At 40.1% G+C, this 17,797-nt stretch overlaps 2 protein-coding genes across 12 annotated transcripts in view; one reads left to right on the top strand and one right to left on the bottom strand.

The window, feature by feature from the left end:
* Window positions 1-4,068, top strand: part of ASPH (aspartate beta-hydroxylase) — a 212,702-nt gene extending 208,634 nt beyond the window's left edge. For all 11 annotated transcript variants that reach the window (XM_072804506.1, XM_072804507.1, XM_072804511.1 and 8 more), the window contains one exon: window positions 1,178-4,068. In XM_072804506.1, coding sequence (XP_072660607.1) covers window positions 1,178-1,328 — 151 coding nt within the window. In that variant the 3' untranslated portion in view covers window positions 1,329-4,068. The remainder of the gene's footprint in view (window positions 1-1,177) is intronic.
* CLVS1 (clavesin 1) overlaps window positions 3,010-17,797 on the bottom strand; it is a 175,033-nt gene continuing 160,245 nt past the window's right edge. The window contains exon 6 of the mRNA XM_072804525.1: window positions 3,010-5,145. Coding sequence (XP_072660626.1) covers window positions 5,058-5,145 — 88 coding nt within the window. The 3' untranslated portion in view covers window positions 3,010-5,057. The remainder of the gene's footprint in view (window positions 5,146-17,797) is intronic.

Here is a 17,797-nt window from a genome sequence, read left to right on the forward strand (position 1 = left end):
CTCAATTTCAAGGAACTTTTAACTTGCAAATATTCATTACTTTATCATTGCCTTTAAATAACTGAGAAGTGCTGTTGTCAGATGAATGCAATATGTCTGGGATGAATTTGCCTCTCACTCTCCCATCGCCACCCCACAGAGACATTTGGCATTTTTGGTTCTCATGACTGTGGGAGAGTGCATGCTTCTGGCAGCTAGTGGGTAGAAGCCAGAGATGCTGCCAAACTTATGTAGAGCACAGGATAACCCCCGAAAACAAATTATCAGGCCCTAAATGTCACTAAAGCCAAGGCTGAGAAACCTTGCAGTATGAAATATTACCTAATTTAATATTGATTAATCACCTAGTAATGAGCATAAAAAGGCACAAATAATTTTCCTAAGGAAAACTTCCTTATGATAATGCAGTAACTTGAAATCAAGCTAGCATTTTCTATCCTATAATTTTAATTATTTGCTAATGCCTGATTTAAAATTTTAAATACTTGAGTGGAATTTTAATATCTAAAGAAAATTTCCTAGTAAAAATTTCATTTTAAAGACATAACTTAGTATGTAATATATTGGCAATTAATGCCTATTTTAACAAGAGGAGAACATTAGCATGAGTAATAAACTTCCTTTGGATTTGAAAAGCATTGTGTAATTGCCCCTGCACATTTCTCTCTTGATTTCTTTATTTAGACGAGCACTATGTTTAGGTCTTAGCTCCTATACACATATTTTATGAAGTAATGCTGGAGGCCCTGAAGGGTGTTCTGCAGCATTGACTTAAAATATTCCATGGATAACCCACTTACATTGCAGATGACATTAAAAATATAAACAAAATTCATTCTCTCTGCCCTTCCATAAAATGGAACTTTCTTCCATAAAATGGAACTTTAACAATTGGAAGGGGTTGAGAAAATCACTTGGAGATGCTCTGGCGCCATGCCAGGTAGCCTCCAGGGGGCATTGAGATGCCCAAGACCTGGGTGCCACCCATAGGTCTAGACCAGTCTCTGAAGGGGCAGGGAGGATAGCAGGCAGTCACTGGTCAAGAAGTCACCATTAGCATACATCTGACTGATTGCCTGACTAAACAAGCCTCACGTAGGCCTGGACCAGGAATAATTCTCTGCATGTAGCCAGAGATTGATTCTCAGGCATCTGAATCCATATTTTTCTGTTTCAGGACATGGGAAGAAGGCAAGGTGCTCATCTTTGATGATTCTTTCGAGCATGAGGTGTGGCAGGACGCTACGTCTTTCCGGCTGATATTCATCGTGGATGTGTGGCACCCAGAGCTGACACCCCAGCAGAGACACAGCCTTCCTGCCATTTAGCATATTGTGTAGGCTTGGGACACACGAGAGAGGCTGCCTTTCTGGCTCTATCTCCTTGGGTATAGGACTAGAGGTTCCAAGTTTGAGAAGCCTTAATTTCCTTGATGTGCAGCCCCCAAATTCTAAGATTCTTCCTAGGGTTAGAAGACACTAAATGGGATATTTGCCTTGCTGCAGTTCATGTAGAAAGCACCCTGCTGTACTTCCCCCCACGACAGCACCCATCTGGTGCCGTATTTCAGGTGAATACATGATCCCTTCTGTCTTGTCAGCCAAAGATACTTTTCCCCCTTAAAAGAGGCCTGAATCAGTGTACAGTGAGAATACATGTAGAAACTGTGAATGGATCACTTTAGTTTGTAATTTTTCTATGCAGTTATATATTTCTAGGGTAGCTGGGTGATTTTGTCATCACTTACCACTACTTTTTTGTTGAGTTTAATAATAAGCTGTGTAAATGCCTTACTTCTTGCTGCTTAATGGTAACTTCCCTCGTCAACTCAGACTTCCCTCTTCTAATTATCTTTAGTAAAAGACACCCATAAAAAAGCAATTTTATTTTCCTAATACGAAGGAGAAAGATGTAATTATGCTGATGTCTAGGAACTGTACTGCTTCCTACCCACTGAGTCTGTTTGCTTTTTTAGCTTCACTGAAAGCCATTGTCTTCATTTCTGTGCTCGCCATGCAAATGGTAGAGACTCTGTCTTCCCAAGAGAAGCTTTGCATCCTGCAACAGGACATGGAATCATTTTATATTGAGTCATAGCAGTACCACATGTACATTTTTTAATGCTAAGAATTAGAACTTGAAAGAAATTTCTCAAAGTAAACATTTCCTCTCAGGATCAGGTAAATAGGTAGCTGCTAGGACATCTGGCTCTTCCGCCTCTTTGCCATCTGAGACAAGGCTGGAATCCAGAGTCTCTTGGCCTATTGTAGATCCCTGTGAGCGAAGAGGTCCTTATGTGTGTTCCCATCACAATTTTGTAAAAATATGAAGGATGGCAAAGTGGAAGACCAAGCAAGAATGCCAGGATCTTAGTCCTGGGTTCAGCTTGTGTAGATTGCCTTCTTCTTTGAAAGAGTTTGGAAGACTCTTCCATTTCCTTGGCTGGAGAAACTTTATGCCATTTAAGCATAGCTTTGAAGTAGCAACTGTTATCCATAGTTTAGCTTCAGTATTACCCACAGCATAGAAATAACAGTTGAGAAATTTTCATGCCTACTTATTCCAAAGATGATCAAATTATTGAGAAGAGTATTAATGCATTAAATATTGCATGTTTCCAATCAAAACTAGACGTGTTAGCTATATGAATGTAATGATATTCATGTACCTGAATTTTAAGCCAATATGAACAAAAATGCCGAAGAAATGACAAAGAGGTTATCAGATTTCATTCCCAGGGAGAAATAAATACTTGTGCTTCCTTTCCATCTAAGGACAAAGGAGGATGATTTATTTGCCTCTTTTGAAAAGAGTTCTTTACCATTGAAATGTATCCTTTCTGCTTGACAATAGCTTCCAGTTAGTAGGGTTTGCAAAATATTTGTCCTGTTCCCTTCTGTTTTGCCACAACAATACCACTAAAATACATGAAGAAGAATGTGAGGAAAGTCTCAAAATTAATTGCCAAGGTCCAGAAGAAAAAGCAAGCTCTTGAAAAATAAAAAGGTGTCATGTCCTTCAGTATTTATTGAACAGAAGAAATGACTGACAAAGGACAATACAATCCAATGCTCGTGTGATAACATTCATGTCACTTATTGAATTTGGTTCTTGTATGTATATTGCATACACATAAAGAAATTTAAAGTAGAAGTTGTCAATGTTAAACCATCATCTTACATTCATTTAATGAAATCATGGAATAGAATAAAAACTAGCTCTTGACTTAATAATTATAATATGGTATTTAAAATCAGGTCACTACAGTAGGATTCTAAATATTGCCAATTGAAAAGCCAGGAATATTATAACTGTTGCAAAAACGTTGGCAATAATCGATTCCAATAGCATTTTAAATACTTGGATCCCACAACTATTTTATAAACCCAAGTAATAAAATGGATTTTCTAATTCACTTTAATTCTTTATCTTTCTTCCCTATGTCATGGAATATAAGAAGTGTTTCAGTCACTGCATTGGTAGAATTATTTCAGTGTTACTATTTTGTTATTTGAAATGTCTACACAAAATGAATTGGTTTTATTTATACCGTGATACAATTGGTTGAGAAATATTTTTAATTCTATTTCAATTTTATTTCAAGGGTAGAATACAAAAATTACTTCTCTTATTCTCCTCTGCCAGTAGAAAAAAAATTAAAACAATAGATTCATTGAGAAAGAGATGTCATAAATGGTTAAGATTAGTAATAATGCTTATTGAGGGTGATTATGGCCACTTGATCACCTCTTTTCTTTTAATATTTTAGCTAACTCTCCCAAATCCTTAGAACATAAAATCATATTTTTCTGCCCATCATCAACCAGAATATTTTTTATTTGACACTGAGCACCAACTGGTCATACTAATAAATGCCCATGTCATGCAGATAACTGGGAGGATGAGGTACCTAAAAACATACAACTGATTGGGGGAAACATGGCACAAGTAAGGATATCATATCCTATGATATCTGTTTATTTTAATTTAATTTCCTTTGAATGGATAGTTGGGGGCTCCATTTCTAAGGAGAATAGACAAAGAAATAAAATGATCTTTGGCATTTTATCCTGCATTCTTAATCTCTTATTGTCAGTACTTGCGTATTTAGCCATCTTTAAGGGTCTTCCTCCATGATTGGTCCCTACCCTCTCAGCAACAGCCAGCTCCCTTCTCCACACCTTTAACTGGTTGCCGGAGAGTGAGGGGCTAACTGCTTTTCTTTTGTGTAGTGACCCAAGTGAGGCCATTTGAATGGATCCATTAATCACTGACATGTGTTTCAATGAGACCCCGCCCCCCTCCCCCCTCCCCTGCCCTGCAGACTCCTGTTGCCTATGGGAAGTCACATTATTAGGATGAAATAATCATATTTCAAGTTGTGTGTGTCTTCTTTTAAAGTCAGATCATGGCAATCAGCTGGTGGCCTGACAAAAGATGTGACGTCACAATCATTCTTGCAGGATAATCAAAATAAGCAAACCCCGCAAATAGCCAGACCTACAAGAACATGCCCTTAGGCTGAACAATTCGATGCTGGTGATGAGGTCAAAAAAAATAATTCAATAAGAATGGAAATTATGGGAGATACTACTGTCTTGGGGCCTTGCCCTACATCGAGCTTGACAATTTTGTCTGCACAGTTTAACTCTGATGTATCTACTTGGAAATGCACTTAATCTTAAATCACAAAACCTGGAGAGGGTGTCTGCGGTACCTCAGAAAAATCCTTGTACTAATGCAGTGTATGCATCAAATTTAGTTTTTCTTTTTTCAATTATTTTACTACCATAAATATGGGGGAGGGGGATCATGTTTACATAACTGCCTTGCTTCACCTCCAGTCCCCCAGTGGAAAAAAAGCATCTCTCAAGTCTTTGTTCAACTTTGGCTGCTCAGACCAATGGCTGGTGACAGTCAATACTAGGTGGCAGGAGTGGAGGGCCTTGTGTCAAGCGGAACGCACGTGTCTGTGTGGGTCAGTTGCGCATGTGCTTCCTGGGTGGCTGATACCACTGAAGGCTGGCGATCTGCGAGAGCATGGGGTGACTCGGGGTTCAGTCCAGAGCCAGGAGTGGCTGAGTATTCTCATTCTCTCCCTTCTCCTCATGTTTTAGGGTGCCAGCTTCCACCACAGACTGGGACCTAAAAATAGGAGAAGGAGAAAGATACAATTACAGACAATTCATGTGGCAACAATTTTGTAATCTTGGAGAACATTCAGATTTATGTTCCCCTTATTAATCAAAACACTCAAAATAACTACAAACTTTCCATCTTTTTGTATCTCTCTTTTTGCTTTTCTGCCTTCTATATCACATATTTAGGGGGAGAGGCATCTTAGAAGCTTCTTTGCTGAGATCTCTTCGGTTGGTAAAAGCAACACGTGTTCTAGCCACAACTCTGCCCCAGTGTCTCAACAATTCTATGGATCTTGAGATGTATCAAATAGAGTAAATCCTGTTGGAATTTTTTTTAATGTTTCAAAATACTTTTTTAGAGCCTATGGTTTCTCAATGTCATAGTAAACTATCATGCATGATGTTAAGACCATGAGGTTTGGAATCAGATCACTAAATGTAGACTCTGCCCTTTACTGGCTGAGGAGCCTTGGGGAGTTCTTAAAAGTCTCTAGACCTTTACTCTCTTACCTGTAAAATCGAACCATTACTTACCTCCCACAGTTATTGATAAGGACTAAAAGTAATAATATTCATAAAGCATTTTATGTGTAATTTTACTTAAAATTTATGGAGTATTCTATTATCACCATTATTGCAATGATAATAGTGCGATCTTTAGTTTCTGATATGTCCTCTTGTATTGGATAATAACAGTTTCTTTTTTGGTTTTACAATGTGGATTGAAACTGAAATTTTCCAGCTCATAGAAAGTTGTAAGAGATATACATGTGATAAATAATAAATGTTCGCATACTAAAAAAAAAAAAAAAAAAAAGTATTGCAAGCATTAAGAAAATGGTTGAATTTGATTGTTCAAATAAGCAGAATTTACATATAATGTGCAGTAAAATGTTAACTCAGAACCCTGAGTTTTGGGGGCATCTGGGTGGTTCAGTGGTTGGGCATCTGCCCTTGGCTCAGCTTGTGATCCAGGTTCCAGGATTCGAGACCTGCATCAGGCTTGATCCAGGATCCAGGGTCCAGGGGTCGAGACCTGCATTAGGCTCCCTGTAGGGAGCCTGCTTGTCCCCCTGCCTATGTCTCCGCCTCTCATGGATAAATAAATAAAAATCTTAAAAAATAAAATAATAGGGGATCCCTGGGTGGCTCAGAGGTTTAGCGCCTGCCTTTGGCCCAGGGCATGATCCTGGAGACCCTGGATCGAGTCCCATGTCGGGCTCCCTGCATGGGGCCTGCTTCTTCTGCCTGTGTCTCTGTTTCTCTCTCTCTCTCTCCCTCTGTGTCTCCCATGAATAAATAAATAAAATCTTTTTTAAAAATAAATAAATAAATAAATAAATAAATAAATAAATAAATAAATAAATAAATAAAAGAAGAAGACTGAGTTGCCCAAACCCTCCTCATTCCAAGTGTCCCCTGACTGGCTCCTCTGAGCCCCTCGAGTAAACCACCTGATAAAAGTGTCTCTGTGTGCCTGAGACTTTGGGCTATATAGGTTATGCCAACAATGTGATTTATTGCAAACACCTTTTTTTGTATGTCAAGGTCACACTATATCAGGGCAGGGCAGGTGGGGGCCAGTGGGGAAGGAGGAGCTGAAGACTGCATGACAGTGTGACTGGCTCCTCCCCACCAACAGAAATCCTGGACACCAAAGCATGGGTGAGTTTCCCTGATTGGCCACACCTGGTGTGTGTTGCCATACACTGCTGAGAGAATGAAGCTCTGTCAGGACAACTGGCAGCATGCGACTGGTCCAGTGTGCCTGGGCTCCACCCAATACACCTTTCTCCTTTGCTGATTTTAATCTGTATTATTTTCCATAACAAGCCATTACTGAGTATAACAGCTTTTCTGAGACCTGTGAGTCCTTCCGGCAAATTACTAAACCTGGGGGTGGCTGAAAGGACTCCCAAAACAATATATAATAACACATACTTGTTTTGTATGCACCTGGTATTGATATAAATTCTTTACATGTATTACCTTACTTCATTTCCACAACCCTAAGGAGTGGTGCTATTATGATCTCCATTTTACAGAAGGGGAAAAATCTAAAGAGAAAAAAGTAGCATAGGAAAGGCAACACAAATAGAGGGCAGATTTATCGCCATCACACCACTTTGGCCGTACCTGGGGCTGCAGAATTGTTTAGCTGAAATACCTAATGTTCCTTCCACCTCACTGCAAAAATAACTTTCTGCATGAGATTCTTATCTCCATTCAGGATATGTATGTACCATAGAATGCTTAAAGAAATCAAGCAAATTAGTACAGTTGTCTCAAAAGATTCAATTTCTACTATAAAGATCAATCCAGGGGCGCCTGGATGGCTCAGTCGGTTAAGCGTCTGCCTTCAGCTAAGGTCATGATCCCAGAATCCTGGGATCAAATGAATAAATAAAATCTTAAAAAAAAAAAAAAAAAAAAAAACAATACAAACAGTCCAACTTTAGTATCAAGCTTAACCTTTGAAAGTGAAATGTAGGGGGGCCTGGATGGCTCAGTTGGTTAAGTATCCAACTCCTGATTTCAGCACAGATCATGATCTTGGGGTCATGAAATTGAACCTCACGGTCAGCTCTGTGCTCAGCCCAGAGTCTGCTTAAGAATATCTCTCCCCCCTTGCTCCTCCCTCCCTTCCTGTGCTTTCTCTCTCTAATAAATAAATACATCTTTAAAAGTAAATAAAGTGAAACAGATTCATTTGCTCCTGGGACAGGGCAGAGGAAGCCCCCAGCTTCTAGTCTAGCTCAACTATTTTACACTTTTCCTATGCATTTCCTTCTGCTTTAGTTAAGGGCTTGGTGTGTGCGTGTAGAGAGGGGTGAGGTAGAGCAATAGATTATACAAGGAACAGAAAAGCTGAAAACCCAGAAGCCATCAAAATAAGCATGAAGGAAACCAGAGGGACACACCTACCTGCCTGCAGTGGCCACGTCCCTCTGGCACCCCCTACAGCTGCCTGCCTAACTGCTTTGTCCTCAGGCCCTGGTGAGAGTGGAAGATATCTATGGCTGTTTCACTTTGGAGACTTTGAAACTGCACTTCTCTTCCTTCAAGCCAGCTGGCTCTATTTTACAGCATGGCAAGGGAATCACAGCCACAGAGTTACAAGCCACCTTAGTGACCTATTGAGATTGAACTTGTAGGAAAAATTCAGTAAGGGCCACGCAGCTTCTTCTTGAAACTTACTCCTCCATGTCCCTAGAGGGGCAACTCTACTGGAAGGTTCTTGCTTACACTGAACTCAAACCTGTCTTTTTGCAACTTCTATATATGATTTCTAGTTCTGTCTGCTGCAGCCACCAGTGTCCACGTAATCCAGCTGGTCCACGTAACCACTCTTTTAAGTGTTGATCCAGTGCCCTTGTCACCAGCCAGAACCCAAGACCTGACCTTTGCTGCCCACTTGCTTGTACTCACCAGCTTTTGCCTCCCATTTTTCCTCAAGCTTCTCTTTCCAGCTTGCCTATAACTCAGGCAAATGAAACCTGAAACCACCTTTCAGGTGATGGCGACTGCCCTGACAAGACCTCCAGCCCACCCAGACCTCCCAGACCAGCTGGAGCTAAACCCCCTACTTGTGTCTTAACAGAAGGACCGCAGAGTGACCTCTAGAACTACTGACATTGACTTCATTATAATACTAAAATCTCTGCCGAGGAGGAGCACAAGCTTCATTTAAGTAACATGCAAAATACGTATAGGCATGTTCCCTTAAGGCGCACATGCAACCTTATGTGTACCGCTACATATGGTGACAAGGATCCCCATTTTATTTTATTTTATTTTATTTTTTATTTATTTATGATAGTCACACACACAGAGAGAGAGGCAGAGACACAGGCAGAGGGAGAAGCAGGCTCCATGCACCGGGAGCCCCACGTGGGATTCGATCCCGGATTTCCAGAATCACGCCCTGGGCCAAAGGCAGGCGCTAAACCACTGCGCCACCCAGGGATCCCAGGATCCCCATTTTAAATATTCATCCCCACCCTCACTAAAAGGAACCTATCCACCCTTGCTTGGGAAGTCACGACTTTGGAAGTTACTCCCTGTGATCTCCTTATTTGTTGCAGCAAAGTTTCCTTTGTGGGACAACTCACCTGTGTGGCTTTTGTGACTCACCGAGGAGCCAATTCACATTGGTTCCCTTACATCCTCAGCCCTCTCCCTGCCACCACCCAGGCAAACCAAGATTCGTCTTGTGCCAAGATTTCTAAAATTGCCACTGGGACACTTTCCTGCATCTCTTCATCAACCAGTTGCTCACAAGGTGTCACCTCAAAATAGAGTGAAATATTGCTTCCTTTATTCCCCCTCTTTCCATGCTTCTGTTGAAGCAGAAATGATGTGCCTAGAATTGCTATTAGCCTTTCTGGCACTCACACAACATAGCTGAGGAAAATTTAGCTATATTTGCATATGCTGCTGGTAAACCATTTCACTTCCATCTCGAAGGTGCGTGGTTGACTCTTCAATTTCTTCTTTTTTAAATTTGGCTGATGTCTCCACCCTCTCTCTGCTTTCTTGAATCTTGAAAACTGTTAGCCATCCAAATTATTGTCTGTGATTTTAATGAGTGTTGGATTTGTTTCCAAACTTTCCCTGCCCCGATTTGGGGAGCCACTATGGGGGAAAAAATTTAAAAATTGTCAAATATTGAATTTTCAAACAAAAATCATTTATCCTCACTTATAGTAAGAACTGTTTGAGAATGTCTCCTGACATATGCCAGGGACTGTGAGCAAACGTTCAGGAACCTTACTTCTCTTGTGGAAATATTGCTTCAGTTACCTTCAGTTACCTAACATCAGACACACAGATGTGGGATTACTGTGATAAGCACCCAGAGGAGAGGGTGTTTGGAGGTGAGGCGTTAGCTCTAGCAGGACAGGAAGGGAAGAAAAAGCTATTTGTTCACACAGCGACATCATTCACAGTCCCTGTTCAGGTGACCCTTCCTTCCTTCCTCTTGGGGTCAAATTTAGATCGATGTGATTTCTTTCGATACCTGTACTGACAGCAGGCACACAGAATGCAGGCTCTTATCTCAGCCAATACACTGTGTGTCTTGGGTGAGCGACGGGTAACAATTGAACAATTCGGAGGAGCCAAGCATGAGGGACCAAATGAAACATTTTCTTTCTTATCTGTATTTCCCCTGATGGAGAAGATGACCGGAGCCTTTTTACTTGCAGCATGACATAATTCCATTTCCCTGGTTGCACAATGGCCATTTGATGTAAGGAACACGGTACGTTGTGAAAGAGTTGAAATTCAGAAAACAGAAAGCAAATGTTGCTTTAAAAAAAAAAAAAAAACGGTATAAATAAAAGAAGCCAAGAGAAACACCCTTCTTAAATGGCGCCCTCCGGATATTTAGCAGTCAAAGTACTCTTGGATTAGACTGATCAAGGGCTCACTGATAAAAATGTCTCCACCACTTGTAAACAGAGGGCTCTGAGATGGTGCACTTAGTGCATTAACCACAGAGAAGCCATTCGCCTTGCAACTTCCTCGTCCAAGTCACTCTTGGTGGTAATCTCTCCATTCAGTGGCTTTGCCTTCTCCCAAGAAGCTTAACGCTTCCACTGAAATAAACATTTTAGGCTTCATATCTGGGGTCCTCTCTGCAGCACTGAAAGCCAGCCTGACCCCAAGGGCAGACAGGGGAGTGATCTGAGCTATTTCAGCCCTGGTTATCTCAGTGGTGTAGCAGACTATCCCAACAAAGCCTTCCTTCCAGCCTTGATAGCCACAGTTCGTTTTCCTGCCATTATGTCCATTCTCTCCCTCCCTCTCCTTTCCTCTTCCTTTCTATTCTCCTCCACATCTCCAACGTTTGGAACTTTCCCCACTCCATATCATCAAAGATCTCTAGCCATGGTTGACATTTACTGATTCCGAAGGCAATTACATTCCAGAAAGAACAAGATGAAGATGGGAAACATTCACCATGAGTTAGTCCATTCTGCAAAGACTCATAATTGGACTGAGACTTCTGCCCTCGATCAAAGGTTTATCTCTAGAACTTTGTTTAGCTACTTTATCTCAACAGCCGCCACCACATAGTCTTCTTACTAATGAACTGCCACTGCCTAGCTTCCGCTCTGCGGACCCCACATAGGGGCACAGGAACTCCGCCCTTCAGCTGTAGGCATTCATCAAGAGTCACAGGAGGTTACAGATGTAAAGAGCCCTAGAGGCAATTAAGTCAAACCGTCATTTAACTGGGGTCCTAACCATTTGTTGTCCAGGGACCAACTTCATCACTTCACCAGGAAGGACTCCATAGTCCTGGTTTTACTTCTTAAAGTCAAGGATGGGCTTGGTTTTATGGAATAGCACAGAACTGCCTAATATCCTAGTGAGCCTATATAAGGACTTCTAAACAGAAAGACTATTTTTAAAAAATGTATCTTTGAAGAACTCTTTTTTTTAATTTTAAAGATGTTATGTATTTATTCATGAGAGAGAGAGAGAGAGGCAGAGACATAGGCAGAGGGACAAGCTCCTACAGGGAGCCTGATTCAGGACTCGATCCCAGGACCCTGGGATCACACCCTTAGCCAAAAGCAGACGCTCAACCACTGTGCCACCCAGGCGTCCCTAAAGAATTCTTCTAGGTAATTCTATTAAGCCTAATTTTCTCCCTGCTATTTCAAGTATCAAGGAAATTTCCCTTGGGGAGCTCCAGCCTGGGCTTGAAAGGTGGCTCCACCACTAGCTTTGTGATGTTGGGCACATTCCACCTCCTCATGTATAAATGGAGATATGATATCATGTGAGGTGGGAGTAAAGAGGATTAGATGAGTTGAGGCATGTAAAGTGTTCAGCCAAATGTGTTCATCTATTTTTAGCTTTTATTATTCTACCCCTTTTGCAGATAAGAAAATTAAGGTCTGGGAATATTGAGTTCTTTTATAAATTGAGCCACAAAAGCATGAATTCAATTCAACGTTCCCATAGTGTCACTGTGAAATTTATGAGAGAATTGTGTATACTCATGAATCATATAACCTAATACTCAATGATAACTAGCATTTCAAAGTTGATAAAGACTAGCATTTTAAAATTTCAAAATAAGCAATGAAACTATTCCTCATGACTGTTCACCTTATGATCTTGCCCTATAGTTTTAGAAGTAACGCAGAAACTTCCATCTGATTAGCAATTATTTATGTAGCTTTAGGTGCAACATACTTACAGTTGTTTTCAACTGTGTAATGTGAAGCTTCTTTCTATGATAATGCCTTCAGTAATGTCCTTGATAAGAAGTTTAACGAATATTTGTAAGACATGTGTTCCGTTCAGCTAACAAACTCCATAATCAAAATCATTCTTGCACCAACATGATCATACTCTCTGGGAAAAATTAATATTTACTGAACCAAATAAGTCATGAATCATAAATCAATAAATCATGTTTTTTTTAATAAATAAGCCTAAATATTTCTCACATAAAGCAGCAAAGCTGCTACCTCATCAAAGTGAAGAAATAACAAATAAACCTTCCTCGATGTTGAGAAAACAATTCGCCACATTTACTGAACTGGAAATATATAGAAACTAATCCAAGAAAAAATATTCTATTACTTTTGAAGTGAACTATTTTTAGAGAGAGATAAACATTCAGCTTAGCTCTTGCGTATATGCACCATAACTCAAATTTAAATGTATAATGTATTTCTATTTAACTGTGATGGGCTTGGGCACTGCTGACTTATAACTAGTGAAAAAAGCGCCAAGAAAAGCCACATGTACCTTCAGAAAGGATGCAAGCAATTGCTTTTGTGAAATTAGACTTGCGAGTAAATAGAACTAGAGCAACATGGTCCAACACACAGCCCTGACCACACGTGGCTACTGAGGGCTTAAGATTGGGCCAGTCTGAGTTGAGGTGGGCAGTAAAGGTAAATGTATACACTGGGTCTTGAAGAGAGTATAAAAGAAGATTGTAAAGTATCTCATTAATGCCTTTTAAAATTACACATTGAGGGCAGCCCCAGTGGCACAGTGGTTTAGCACTGCCTTCAGCCCAGGGCCTGATCCTGGAGACCCAGGATCGAGTCCCACGTCGGGCTCCCTGCGTGGAGCCTGCTTCTCCCTCTGCTTCTCTCTCTCTCTCTCTCTCTCTCTCTCTGTGTGTGTCTCTCATTAATAAATAAATAAAATCTTTTAAAAAAATAAAATTACACATTGAAATCATAATTTTTTAATACATTGGGTTACATAAAATATCATTAAATTAATCTCATCTATTTATTTTTGCAGTGGCTTCAAGACAACTCAAAGAGCTTTACATATGTGACTCACATCATATTTTTGCTGGGCAGTATTGGTCTAGAGCCTCATTTATTCCCTCATGCTTATGGTTGCATACAGAGTAACATACAAATCCTCATTTAAAAATGCATAGCCATCTTTAAAGGGCCTTGGCAACATTAGTATCTGTCATTGCCAATACCCACTGTTCCAAGCTCATTCCATGTATTAACTCATTTAACCTTCCCGTTGACACGTGTGAAGTCCCATGAGACATGAGAGCTGTTTTCAGGGTATCAGTGTTGCTTGAATCCTAACTAGAGTGAAACTTTGTTAGTTTAGACTCGATTACTTTGCTGTCATTTAGATGAAGGTTAACATATACCTTGATTTTATCTCTAAATGAATAAATAATATTTTTAAAAGCTTTAGAAAGAAATTTTAACTACCTAAAGAAAAAGAAATAAATTGTTTCTGCACATACAGCAAAATTAATATTAACTTTATGTAATGACTGCAGATGTTTTTCGCTGTTTATTATAAGAGCCCGAGGAGAAGTGAGCTGATGGAAGAGCAGTAGGCTAGGGATTAGGTGCTTTTTCTCATCAGTGTGTCACTCACTTGTGGTGGGCTCTATGGAGTACCTCACTGAGCTTCTCTGGCCCCTCATTCTTTACCTGTAAAATGATCATCTTGGATGAAGTGATATATTTAGCCCCAAGATTCTATGAGCTACACCAGACTGGAGTCCACCATTTGTTCTTAAAAATCATTAAATCTTGAAAATCAGTTTTCGTATTTCCCCAGTTTAGACTTGAAGCTAATTAGCTCAAATAGTCTAAGTACCTCCCTACCTTTGTTTTCACCTCCTTCCAGAAAAGCATAAAAATACTAAAAATGACAAGAGTTGGCAGGACTTGGAATGCCTTTCCTGCAGTTAGTATGTGTCCAGCATATTTAGGTATTAGGAGTCAAAATGATTTACCTTCTGTAAGTTTCTTTTTTTTTCCTTCTATAAGTTTCTAAATGTTGAATTCAAAGTTGCAGGCACTACTTAATAATTATTGCCCCGTGTCATTGTTAACGTGTTTTTAGTTTATTTAAAATATGTTAATGCTACACATGATCTGTGCTCAGATAGTAGATTCCTGCTGCAGAGGGTAGCTGCCACCAAATCTGTAGCCACTAAGCGTGTTCCCCTATGCAGGAAAGTCCTCCTCGGTGCCACATCTGAAATCTGTCAAAATGCTTTGAAAGAGATTTCAACACACATTTTATTTGAATACTTTTAGAATTATCACCTACAGGAGAGTCTCCCATCTCCACAGCTGGTTATAATTATTGTCACCACCACCACCATCATAATCAATAACAACCATAAACCATTTATTGAACACTTACTGCATGCCAGATTCTGCACTAAGTAGTATTTAGCCTGCATCAGCCTTGTTTAAACTTCGAGATAATCTTCCGAGGTGGGTATTGTTAATTCCATTTTGTACACCAAGAAACTGTGCCTCGGAGAAGTTAATTAATGTTCCTAGTTAGTTGTGGAACTAGAATCTGAACCCAAATATAGGTCTACAATCTACATTCTTAAACATTATTCTACACTGTAAAAAATATTAAAAACTGGGATGCCTGGGTGTCTTAGCAGTTAAGTGTCTGCCTTTGGCTCAGGGAGTGATCCTGGAGTCCAGGATTGAGTCCCACATCGGGCTCCCTGCTTGGAGCCTGCCTCTCCCTCTGCCTATGTCTCTGCCTCTCTCTCTCTCTCTTTCTCTCTCTGTGTGTGTGTGTGTGTGTGTCTCATGAATAAATAAATAAAAATCTTTAAAGGAAATAAATAAATAAATAAATTTTAAAAATACCAAAAACTTAGTAAGAAACTAAAGGACATTATATATATCAGAAACTGGTAATATTCAAAGTTCTCAGAGAAGAATCTCTCCTATTACTATTGATGGATCTGAAAGTTAACACTATAATCATCTATGATTTATAAAAACCTTGATTTTAGGCAAGTGAATGAAAATAGGAAAGTAGCAGAACTTCATTTGGGAAAAAAAAATATTGTAAGAATTATAGCTAATGTGATTTTAGCTTTATCTATAGTAACCATTACCTAATAATATTTCAAAATTCTTTCTTCTAAATGTACAGCATTCATGCAAATAGCTGGGGAGGCCTAAACAGAAACACAGTTGGGTCAATAGAGAAAGTCGAGTAGGGGGGACAGGGAGGAGCTTGGGTGTGGCAGAGGAAAGAGCTCAGCCGCAGAAGATGAGCCAGTCCAGGTCCCTGGACACAGGAGGAAGGGACAAGAGAAGAGAGCCCGGGGAGGCCGTGGTAGAAAGTGGCAGCTGCATTCTACAAAGGTGTTTATCACTCTTTAGGAAGCTCTGCATTCCTATCATAGTAACTCCCAATTTCTCAGCTGTAAAATGAGGAGAGGACATTACCATCCACAGGGCTCTGAGAGATGAAAGATATAATGAAGTGCTTGGAGCGCTTTTGAGGAGAAATGGCTTAAACTGGAGTTGTTTACCATCTTACTCATACATCCCTGACTCTCCTCTTCTGAGCATGAACAACTAACACTCTGCTTGGCTGATGGCAGGGACAGCCCTTGTCTGCCCACCGAAGAAAGCCAAAGATGACAAACTTCGAAAACAGAGATGCAGCAGATTATTTATGTGACAGAGGAATTTTAACTTTACTGAGCAATTTACTAAAGAATCCCTATTAAGCAGAGTCACCTTAGGACACCTGAAACAGGAGAATATTCAAGGTCATAACTAGTGTTGTGTCCAAATCCTTCATGGGACCCAGTGTCAGGGTGAGGTCTATAGACGTCTTAGGATCCAGTCAATATCTGAACCAGTTGGCTCTCCTACAATCATTCCATATTCTTCTGTGTGTGTGTGTGTAGGTTTACCAAGTTCTGAGGAATGGAACGCACTGCTGTAGGTACTTCGATGTGAATTCAGGTGTTCTGAGATGGTCACAGGAGCATTAAAATAATACATTTTTTGCATGCCAATTATTTCTGGAGAGTTTTTTCTCTATTCCAATCATAACTTAAAATAGCATCACTGCAAATGGCTGCAGGTGCTTGCACCACCTGCTTTGAATGCAGTCATCTTTCATCAGAATTAGATCGGTACAAAGAGCTGCCAGTCAGTTTCAGAGCAACCCTAATTGTTCCTAATTATTCTCCTCCCTCTGAAATTGGTGGTGCACACCCTCAGAGGAGCCCCTTTGGTAGAACTAGCATATAATGTCCGGAAGCAGGTAGAAAAATACCAAAAGCTGTCAAGAACTAAGACAACGAGGATGACTCATTCTGTTCTGAGTTTGAAGAGGATGGCTAGAGTTCTCGATAAAAACTGCCTTTCATAAGTCTATTTTTTGACGGAAATGACAGTATGTTAATGGGTCTTTTTTGATATTACTCTAGGAGCCTGCATATCAAATTTCTTCCTGAATGTCTACATCTTCCCCACTTAAAATGGGGATTGAGGCCAGTGTGACGGAGGAACTTGCTTTTCTTTTTTTTTTTTTTTTAAGATTTTATTTATTTATTTGAGAGAAAGAGAGAGATCACAGGAGAGAAAGAGGGAGAAGCAGACTTGCTGCTGAGCAGGGAGGCAGACACAGGACTCCGTTCCAGGACCCTAAGCTCATGACCTGAGCCGAAGGAAAATGCTTAACTGACTGAGCCACCCAGGTGCCCCTGGGCTAAGTCATTTAACCTCTATGTACTTTAGCCACATTATCTATAACATGGGAATAATCATCCTTTGTTATCTATTTTAAATCTATTTTTTAAAGATAACTACTTTAAAAAAAATCTATACATTTTAAAATTCTCAACACCTGAAAGGCTCAGTTTTCAAGAAGGCTCAGGACAAGTCCAGGAGCATGTGTATCCAATACTCTGGTATGTGGGAAGATAGTATAGTCTGGGGCCCTGGCACTTTTAAGTACCTTTTAGTGTGGTGGTGGTGCTCGGATGGGCAGCATGGGCACCACCTGGGAGCTGGTCACAAATGCAGATTTGCAGGCTCAGCCCAGACCTATGGAATCAGAAGCTGTATTTTAAAAGAGCCTGGTGCTTTGCATGCATGTTAAAATTTGCAAAGCATTGGTCCAAAGCTAACACTGCAGAAACCTGCTTTCATTTTACAGCAGAGCTGTAAAGATTCATCAGGTATGGCTCATTCAAACCAAATTCCTGATTCTGTTTTCTAGTTCACTCAATATCTTAAAGAGTTAAATAAGTTTGTGAAATGTCTTACTTATTACTGGAGAATCACACTCAGTTTAGGAGTATCTGTCTTCGTATCTGAAAAATTATTTGGGTGGGAGGCAGGAAAACA

Source organism: Canis lupus, chromosome 28 (assembly GCF_048164855.1).
Source record: "Canis lupus baileyi chromosome 28, mCanLup2.hap1, whole genome shotgun sequence".
Lineage (NCBI taxonomy): Eukaryota > Metazoa > Chordata > Mammalia > Carnivora > Canidae > Canis > Canis lupus.